Genomic DNA, 11,066 nt, shown 5'->3' on the forward strand with positions numbered 1-11,066 from the left:
CTAACAATGAGCAACTGATGAGAGTAACGTTTTTAAAGTTCTTTTTATTTTATAATCCCCACCACCATATCGACATCAAATGTGGAAATTACATATTTTATGATGAGATCATACACATATTCAAACGTAAATCTTGCAAGCGTTGACAGATGTGATAAGATCGCAGGATAGTAGAACTCAGTTTTAGACACGTTTGAATGTAATTTAATATTACAATGAAATCATATAGTATTGCAGATTTGCATTTTCAGCATAAAAGCATGCGTCAGAGTATAGCAGCTGTGATGATATCATAGGCGCTGATATCACAGATCTATAAAATTAATTTAGACACACGTTTGAATATAATTTGACATTACGATGAAGTCATGGAGCAAATGTGACAGTTTTGTATTTTTAGCGAACGTCTGCTGTGACTCGTTTAAAAGTAATTTGATATCACGATGAGATCATTTAATAATTTTACAAAGTCAGTGATATCAAATATACATGTGAATCTTACAAGCGCCGATTTATGACAGCTAAGAAGACTTTAGACATGTATCAAACTATGATAAACTGTGAATAACATTTAAAGTGATGGTGTCATTATAAAATGACAAGATCGCGATGCATCCCATCAGTCTATGCAGTCAAGCACATTGTAAAAATGGAGCAAACGGAGCGCGATTTGGTGGAGCAATCCACTCGATTGAATACGCATAAAGAGTATATGGCGTGGAAGCAACGTTGTATCGAGTTCATCGAATCGTTAGATGGACATAGCCGCAGTAAATATCCGCGATTGTCAATCGGCGGAAGACAATCTGTGATCGCTTGTATCACGCGACTAGAAGGTTTGAAACAAATGATGCGTGGACGGTTTGTGCAAATGGGCGCTGGATATAGTGCTGGACTCCGATGGCGTGAGATAGATACAGTTTTTGAAAGTCGTATACTGACTGGTGCTGTGATTAATTTCGAACACATTGAACCGTATCAATTACTAGAGGATGCGCGAGAAATTGTGCTTGAGCACGTGCAAAGTGTCATGCAGAGACATGGCAACGTAAAGATAAACGCTATTTTTAATGGTGAATTTGTCGCAGGTGAATTGTCGTGACAAACGCGCTAATAAGTGTATCACAACAAGAAATTATGAACTCTTTCAATGCTCCGATTTGCATGAGTGGTACCAGTTACACGTCATCGAAATAATCCTAGCATCGTTGGAGGAATTCCAAGAACGCGATAGCGGATGGGCGTTGTCGCGTATACTAAATTTAACAATAAATATAAACAAATATAACCTTTTGCATGCAGGATGCAACATCCAGTTACCAAGTAAAATTATGATGAAGAAAGCGGTAGTTAATGTAAAATCAAATGACAATGCATGTTTTGCATGGTCAGTGGTGGCCAGTCTGCATCCTGCTGAAAGGAATACAGATCGAGAATCTTCATATCCACATTATTCTATGGTATTAAATCTGAAAGGCATTGAGTTTCCAATGACACTGCCACAAATTAAAAAGTTTGAAATTCTCAACAAAATCTCCATTAATCTATACTGCATCGAGGAGAAGAAATTATCTATTTTTCCTATACGACTCACCGAACGAAAAATGGACAAACATATAAATCTGCTATACGTGCAGGATGACAATGTGGGACATTTTCCGTTGATAAAGAATATGTCCCGTCTCATGAGTTCACAACTCAGTAAGAAAAAGAATAAGAAATTCTTTTGTGATCAGTATGTATATATTTCGGAAAATACAAAAATATGTATATATAAATATATTTTTTCTAATTTCTTAAAAATAAATTATATTTCAGATGTCTACATTATTTTAGTTCGAACGACAAGTTGGAAATTCACACAATGGACTGTGGAAAGATAAACGATTGCGCTATCATATTACCAAGCGAAGATGACAAATGGCTGAGCTTTAAAAATTACTGTCGAAAGGAACGAATGCCGTTTATCGTATACGCCGATTTGGAATGCATCCTGGAGAAGACTGAGGATGAGAAAAATTACCAGCATCATCGAGTATTTAGCATAGCATATTATGTACACTGTGCGTATGACAATTCGCTATCAATGTATCGGTTTCATCGCGATAAGAATTGTATCGCGTGGTTCGTCGAGCAACTTAAAGATTTAGCACAAATTGTAAATAATATTCTGTCGGTTAATGTTCCCATGGATTTAACACAAGACGATTGGAAAAAATTTAACAACGCTACACACTGCCACATTTGTGAAAAACCATTTACGAATGAAATAGAACGGGTACGCGATCATTGTCATTTAACCGGTCGATTCAGAGGTGCAGCGCATTCAAATTGCAATTTAAATTACAAAGATTCGCATTATATTCCTATAGTTTTCCATAACTTATCTGGCTACGACGTGCATTTTATCATCAAGGAAATAGCTACAGCATATGAAGGACGAATAGATTTACTTCCGATAACAAAAGAAAAATATATTTCGTTTACAAAAAATGATCAGAAAAATTGCATAAAATTAAGATTTATCGATTCTTTCAAATTTCTCGCATCTAGTCTCGATAAATTGGCATCTTTTCTTAGTAAAGATAAGCTATGCATAATGCAACGGGAATAGAGTAATTTATCAACAGAAAATTTCGATCTGTTAACACGAAAAGGTGTCTTCCCATACGAGTATGTTGACTGTGTAGAAAAATTGGAAGAGTCATGTTTGCCACCGCGCGAATTATTTTACAGTTCATTGACGGGTGACACAGTATCCGAGAGCGATTACGCGCATGCTGTCAATGTGTGGCAGCGGTTCTCCATCCGAACGCTCGGAGATTATAGCGATTTATACTTGAAAACTGACGTACTATTGTTGGCTGATATCTTTGAGAATTTTCGCGATAGTTGCATCGCGAGTTATGGACTCGATCCCGCATAATATTATACTTTACCCGGTTTTACGTGGGATTCAATGTTGAAATATACACATGTAAATTTCGAACTGCTAACAGACATTGACATGATCATGTTCATCGAACGTGGCACACGTGGTGGTCTGAGTCAATGTTCAAACAGGTACGCACAGGCCAACAACAAGTACATGAAGTCATACGATCCATCGAAATCATCATCGTACCTGATGTACTTTGATGTAAATAACTTGTATGGTTGGGCAATGTGTCAGCCATTACCATACAAAGATTTTCGATGGGTAGATGACGTAACAAATTTTAATTTTATGGACATCGCGCTAGATTCTCCAACAGGTTACATTCTTGAAATAGACTTAGAATATCCACAACATTTACATGATGCGCACATTGACCTACCGTTCTGTCCAATGCGTGATAAACCGCCCGGCAAGCGGCAAGACAAGCTCCTCGCAACCTTATACGATAAGAAACGTTACGTCATACATTATCGTAACCTGCAGCAGTGTACTCGTCACGGCCTTCGAGTGACAAAAATACATCGCATATTACAGTTTGCACAATCACCATGGCTTCGCGATTATATTCAGTTAAATACAGATTTCAGAACATGCGCCAAAAACAATTTCGAAAAAAATTTATACAAATTAATGAACAACGCAGTATTTGGCAAAACCATGGAGAACGTGCACAATCACGTCGATGTGCGACTTGTGACAAAATGGAAAGGCAGATACGGCGCGGAGGCAATGATCGCTGTGCCAAATTTCCACAATCGTAGTGTCTTTTCAGAGAATTTGGTTGCAATCGAAATGCGTAAGCTTGAGGTGAAATTTGACAGACCAATCTATGTGGGTATGTGCATCCTTGACATATCTAAGACATGTTTGTATGAATTTCATCATGAATACATGGCGCCGATGTTTCGCGAGAAATGTAAAATTATGTATACTGATACGGATAGCTTAATATATAACATTGAATGTGATGACGTATACGAAATTATAAAGCGCGATATTAATAAATTTGACACGAGTGATTACGCGGTTGATAATGCATACGGTATTCCGCTTGTTAATAAAAAAGTGCCAGGTTTAATGAAGGATGAAAACAATGGTGCGATCATGACCGAATTCATAGGGCTTAGAGCAAAGATGTATGCCTTGCGCGTTGATGGTAAAAACGACACGAAGAAAGTCAAAGGAATCAAGAGCAACGTTGTGGCAAAATCGATAACTTTCGATGATTACACGCGATGTTTACATGATGAGATTGAAATGACACGACAGCAGTCAAGTATTAGATCGAAATTGCATGAGGTGTATACTATATCCGAAACGAAAATTGCTGTTAGTCCGTATGACGATAAGCGATATATTATGTCAGATTCTATTGACACGTTGCCTTGGGGACATTATAAAATACCAATGTAAATAAAACACTTAATTTGTATAATATATGTATATTTGTGTAATTGTAATAAAAATTACAAATATCTTGTAAATAAGTAATACATTTTTTTACAATACATTATCCTTGTGTATCCACGAATTGTGTGAATTATCAAATCCCAGCCATTTCACATAAACCTCATCCCCTCTTTTGCGTAAAATTTTTTCAACGAGATACAAGTTAGAATTACCGACTCGCTGAAGCTCATATTCGTAAAATCCACCGCTGATATGTTTTCCACAGGAATCCTTCAATAAATACGTCACGGGATTAGTTCTCTGCACTTTGGCAATTTTAAATATCTCCGTAGTCCAATTCGGTGTATAACCTTTATCAAAAATGGTCTTAAATTTGCTCACGCGTACCGATTCACCCACTTTGAACCGCGCGGGTGCAGCAATTTTTATGCGACTATACACAGTGGATAAGAGTTTTTCGGCAATCGCAGGGGTAACATTGATAGGTCGCATACCAATAGTACGATGCCTTCGCGAGTTGTATTCTAATACGAGACGTGGTAACAAATCGATCCATTTATAATTTCCATTAAGCGTAAACTGCTTCCACATGTCGTTCTTTAATGAACGGTTGAACCGTTCAACGACTGATGCCTTCATTACGGAATATGTTGAATAATGATTGATATCATGTTTTTTCAATAGTTTCTGTACCGTGGCGTTGTAAAATTCTTTTCCTCTGTCAGTCTGCAAATTTTTTGGACATCTTTCATCGTCTCGTATTATCTTTGCAATCGCATTAGCCACTTCATTGCCACTCTTGGCTTTGAGAGGCACAGCCCATGCATACTTGCTCAATACATCGATAACGGTGAATATGTAATGGTAACCTCGGTTAAATCTCATGTAAGGTCGCATCTCAACCACATCCGCTTGCCACAGGTCATCGTATCCGCGAACAATGACATGCCTTCTCAGAAAATTTCTTCTCGCTGGAGCATGAAGTTCCTCCACTAACAGCTGCTTTTCGGAATTGTTCATGTTTGATTCACAAATGATGGAGAGATCTAATGTATCGTTTTTTCTACTCTGCGCTATGAGTCACTGTATGGAGTTGTCTTTGAATTTTGTTAAGCATAATCTCCACCTTATTTTGGAGAGTAACAATCTTCCTCTCGATTTCGTCCTGGTGATCTTTCAAAATTTGTATGCTCTGTTGTACATATCGTTTATTGGCAGCATCGCTATCATCTACAGGTAACGCTACGTGACGAATCTTGCATGACTTTGCATCAAAATTGGCGTTGACCTTGCAAAGAGCATTATCGCGGACGTAACTTCTTATTAATCCGTTCCATTTGTAATACGATTCCGTTCCGCTACTTCCGAGCGATATCCCAAACTTATTGATTGACATTTCAACGTTGACTAAAATAATATGAATAGCACGACTCAATTTATAATTAAACTAGCTTCGCGAAGTTCCTCGATAATCGACAGGATCTCGTTATCGTGAGCGTTGTGTCCGGCTTGGCGTGAGACCTCGAGCAATCGAAGACGATCGACGAGTTCGTTCGGATCGTTCCAATGAACGTAATCAATCTTGTTGTCGTTTAACGTAACGTTGTTCGGTATACCTCGTCCAACTTTATCCAGTGCTAACATGGGGGAGATTATATTTTTATACTTGTGTCCTTTGTTACCTAGTATTGGATTATATTCACCATGGTCTCGCCTATGTGCGTTTGTAGTTAATATGATATCCTTATACTTCTCTACATCGTCATTCGTGTAGATATCAGCGTTGGGTATTTTCATGAAAATTAACTCGTACAGACCTTGAGTACCCTTGTATCTTTTACCGTATATGGATATATCATCGTTCTTGTGCAAGTCAATACGTTTGTTACCAAGCATCGTTCCGGTATTGTTGAAGTAAACTCCGTAAACATTATCTACGTTGACCGTTTTTTTACCGCTCAAAACAGCTCCCATATATTTTTGTCCCAATGGACCATAATGTATTTGTAATTTTTGTTGCCCCTCAGACGTTTCTAACTGTTGTCGAACGGACATCACAAGCGGCTCATCGGTGATTTCGAAAACCTCTTCAACGGAGGGTGCATGATTCTGCAATAAATCGCTATCTTGTAATATTTGTGATGCTTTATTAAAATTAATTGGTACAGTTTGCAATTTAATTGGAGTAGAAGTCATTATTGAATTATTAAACGAAATGTTCGACCGTTTTCGTTTTGGTTCCACGTATTCTTCATCTCCCGAAAAGAATGCTTCACTCTCAGCCTGTTTAGACCCATTTTCAATGGTATTTTCAACTCCAACGGTATTTTCAACAATCTGTTTTAGAGGTTCAATAATTGGCTTAAAATGTCTTTCCAATGCAATATTTTCTTCCATTTTACCCGTTTTTAATGCGCGATATTTTTTGCGAATTGTGTTACTTGTTTTTACAATCTGTTTAGCTATCTTCTCGCGATCTATGTTACTATCCATGTTGAACATTCAACGTATCGACAACAACTAATCATTCTACGGTACTGTAAAGTCGTTAAATCCTTTTCTATATCTTCCATCGACAAGCGCGCTGTCCTTGTCTATTACTAGAAATCCATATTTTTGTTGCCAACAAATCTGGCATAAATCGCAGAAATCCTTGTAAGACATGTCAGTGTTTACATGATCGTTGTATACATGCTTCAGATTGGTGCCATCCTGTTTGAACATAATTAACAAATTCGCGTTGTCACGTATAAGATGCTTCGGTATCTTGGCATACGTCTGACAGAGATAGAAGCAGTCAACGTTAGCATGCCGGCCCATTGCAAAGTACTCTCTTATCGTATCTTGCTTGTCGCATGCTACATCATCAAAGATAAAGATGGAATTCGGAAGCGCTTCGCTCGGAGGAATGACGTTGCTGTTGTTGGAGAATGCAAAATACCCAACTTCTTCAATCGGTGTTAATAAGTTTTCCAGATATCGATATTTCGGCTGCTGAAGCGATTTCGAGTACACATACACGTTCTCGAAACGTACACCGTGCGGGCTTTCCAGCATGCTTATCAACACGTTTGTCTTGCCACAATTTGACGGACCGCAAATGATGCCACGTATAGAAATCGGTAGCATATTTCCATGTCTGCGTGTTTTTATTTCGGGTGTTACCTTATCATCAAAATTAATTACTCTAATTGCCTGCGGTTGCCGCACAAACCGCATATTTTCTTTCCCTCTACGGTAACAATAAACTGAAAAATTTCTATTGCGGGTAGCTTCTATTTATAGAGGCGCGTAGAGTGAAATCGCTCAGTATGCAAAATGTTTCTTATCGTGTCAGATATCTGTGATGTACACAGTTTGACTAGCGAACAGTTAAAATATATACCAAAAGTTGTTTTGCTACAAAAGTTTCACAATTACATCGATCATTTATGGGACAAATTGCCCAAACATATAAAAACAGATTCGGAGGTTCAACAGTACCGTCGGTGTTTCAAACATTATAATTTACCGTCTCAGCATACGCATATAGACGGTCTGGCACCGTTGAGAAAGAATTGCTGCGAATGCCTGCGAAAGGCTGCGGTTTGTTAAATCACGCGATTAATGCACTTCCTTTCGAATTACATATCCCCGGTTATCAGTATTGCGGTCCAGGAACACGTTTAGAAGAGCGATTGGCTCGAGGTGACCGAGGCATCAATCCATTGGATGCGGCGTGTCGTGAGCATAATATAGCCTATTCGCACAGCAACAATCTCGCGAAAAGACACGTGGCTGATAATATACTCGCCTCGAAAACACGGAAACGCATTACAGCGAGAGATTCAAGTCTCGGAGAGAAAGTTGCTGCGACAGCAATTTGGGCGGCTATGAAAACCAAGATGAAAATCGGTATGGGTCTGAAATCAAAGAAGAAAAAGAAGAAGACAACGCGCAAGCGGATACTTCCGGTAGCAAAACGTGGTGGTATCCTACCCGTCCTGCCATTGTTGGGAGTTCTCGGGTCATTGGTCGGAGGAGCGGCTGGAGTAGCAAAGGCCGTAAATGATAACAAAGCGGCACAGCGTCAACTGGAGGAATTAAAACGTCATAATCGTGTCATGGAAGGTCATGGAGTTTATCTCGCTCCGTATAAGCGCGGCGGAGCAGTATCAAGAAGAAAAAAAAAAAATGTCGATGAAACATTAAAAATGCCAAAAGGTGTTACTACAAACCTTGAATTACTTCAACTAGCAAAACGTATGCGCATTCCACATTTCCGAGGAATTTTTATGCGTACTTCATTACCAACGGGGGGAGCACGCCGAAACGAGAGCGGTATCATGAATTTGGACAGTGTCGAAGGACCGGGTACTCATTGGGTGGCGTACGCAAAGAGGGGGAATCGTGCTATATATTTCGACAGTTTTGGTAATCTTCGACCACCACAAGAATTGGTGCGATACTTTAACAGTGATGTGACACGTATCGAGTACAATCACGCGCGTTATCAACGTTACAATCAAAGCAACTGTGGTCAACTATGCCTACGTTTTCTACAGTCGGTTGACAATCAATTTAAAGATCAACATTTCGCTATTTAACTCAGTATACAACATGTCACTGACGTTTACGTTAACCGGCAAAAGTAACGTCCTCGCGGTAAGCTACTTTCCAGCTGTAGATTTAAGCGATGGTGATTACGAGCTCGGTCTGACAGACTTTGAAACCTACAATACGATACCTAATATAAATTCCTCAAATAACAAATTTGACTATGACAGAGACGACAAGGAAGTTATCATTCCCGAAGGATCGTACGAACTGCGTGACATTGACAAGTATCTGAGACATGCTATATCTCATGTCTTAAATGATGTTACTAGGAAGAAGTTGCTTCATAAAGAGATCGATGAAGACGAGGATAACGAGATTATGATTTGCGCCAACAATAATACTATGAAGAGCAAGATCAAGTGCTCTTATCGAATAAATTTTAGCAAATCCAACAACATTGGATCGCTGTTGGGATTTTCCTCAAATCGTATGCTTGAACCTCGACAATGGCACGAATCAGACTTACCTATAAATATAATCAATGTAAACATTATTCGCATAGAAGGTAACCTGACCGCTGGTGCGTATAGCAACGACAAGTGCGTGCATACGATACATGAATTTTCACCGAGTGTTCCTCCAGGGTATAAAATCTCGGAAACGCCTGCACAGATCATTTACCTTCCGATCGTCGTACGGAGCATTACTGACATGACTATTCGCATTGTGGATCAAAACGGTCGATTAATTGATTTCCGCGGAGAGGAGATTACTGTTAGATTGCACGTACGAAGACGATAACGTGAGATGCTCGTGCTGAATGAGCAAGAGACACAATTTGCAACAAGAAGATCAAAAAGACAGCAATCAAGAATATCCAATTGCTTGGTAAAAAGAAACTTACTCCATCAAACGTTGCATATTTGAGATCACTGGGATTCACCGTACAAAATTTCTGAGATGTCTGATATTCTAAACATTGGAGGTGACCCGATCTTTGACGATAGCATTGTCAAGATTGAAACTCACTCGTATAATCCATACGCTAACACTACGTTTGGACATAGTGATGAAATAAGGATACCTATACAACAACAGGATTTATACACATTGCCGTGCGAAAGTTTTCTCTATGTCGAAGGAAGATTAGTGAAGAAAAAAAAATGATGATGATGACGATGATGCATCAGAAATAAAACTTGGAAATAATTGTGTAGCGTTCATGTTTGATGAAATTCGATATGAAATCAAGGGTGTGGAAATTGATCGCAACAGAAACGTTGGAATCACTAGTACTCTAAAGAACTATGTATCTCTTACGTTTGACAAAGGAATGATAATGCAGAATGCCGGATGGGACATGTCGTCCACTCTGTGGGAAAATTATTTCAATTTTTGCGTGCCGCTAAATTTACTGCTGGGCTTTTATGAGGATTACAAACGCATGGTTGTTAACGCACGCCATGAATTAATTTTGATACGAGCGCGCAATGATAACAATTCTAATGTGGGAACGAATAGAACGACGGAACCGGAAATTGAATTGTTCAAAGTACAGTGGCGAATGCCACATGTTACGTTAAATGAAGTCAATAAATTGTCCATACTACGAGCTTTGGAAAGCGGGCGATATCTAAGTATGAGTTTTCGTTCCTGGGATCTGTATGAGTACCCCTTGCTGCAAAGCACAACCAAACATTCGTGGGCTGTTAAAACTGCAACACAATTAGAAAAGCCTCGATTCGTTATCTTTGCACTACAGACCGGTCGCAAGAATATCATGTCTCAAAATGCTACTATTTTTAACGATTGTAATTTGATCAATGTGAAACTTTATCTCAACTCTGAATTTTATCCGTACGATGACTTTAATCTAGACTTTCGTAAATCTAGATACTCCATCCTGTTTGACATGTACCAACGTTTTCGTAAATCTTATTATGGACGTGATTGCTACGATACGCTGCTTAACGTGGTCACATTTCTGCAAAGAGGACCTTTTACAGTGATTGATTGCTCGCGGCAAAACGAGTCCATCAAAAGTGCTACTGTGGACGTGCGCATTGAATTTGATTGCAAAGAAAATGTGCCAGCGAGCACTACCGCCTATTGCCTTATCTTACATGATCGTGTAATTGAATACTGTCCATTGTCTAACGTTGTGCGCAAAATCATGTAA

The 11,066-nt window shown here is 38.9% G+C and overlaps 1 protein-coding gene across 1 annotated transcript; it reads left to right on the top strand.

Moving 5' to 3' along the window:
• The first annotated feature begins 10,109 nt into the window (after positions 1-10,109).
• LOC120357392 lies at positions 10,110-11,066 on the top strand. Its single transcript, XM_039447574.1, has one exon. It carries the CDS (start codon positions 10,110-10,112, stop codon positions 11,064-11,066), a length of 957 nt encoding a protein of 318 aa, XP_039303508.1.

Source organism: Solenopsis invicta, chromosome 3 (genome assembly GCF_016802725.1).
Source record: "Solenopsis invicta isolate M01_SB chromosome 3, UNIL_Sinv_3.0, whole genome shotgun sequence".
Lineage (NCBI taxonomy): Eukaryota > Metazoa > Arthropoda > Insecta > Hymenoptera > Formicidae > Solenopsis > Solenopsis invicta.

What these genes read in the sequence shown, in the direction of transcription:
- LOC120357392 (XM_039447574.1), top strand. Translation starts at nt 10,110, where the DNA reads ATGTTTGATGAAATTCGATATGAAATCAAGGGTGTGGAAATTGATCGC.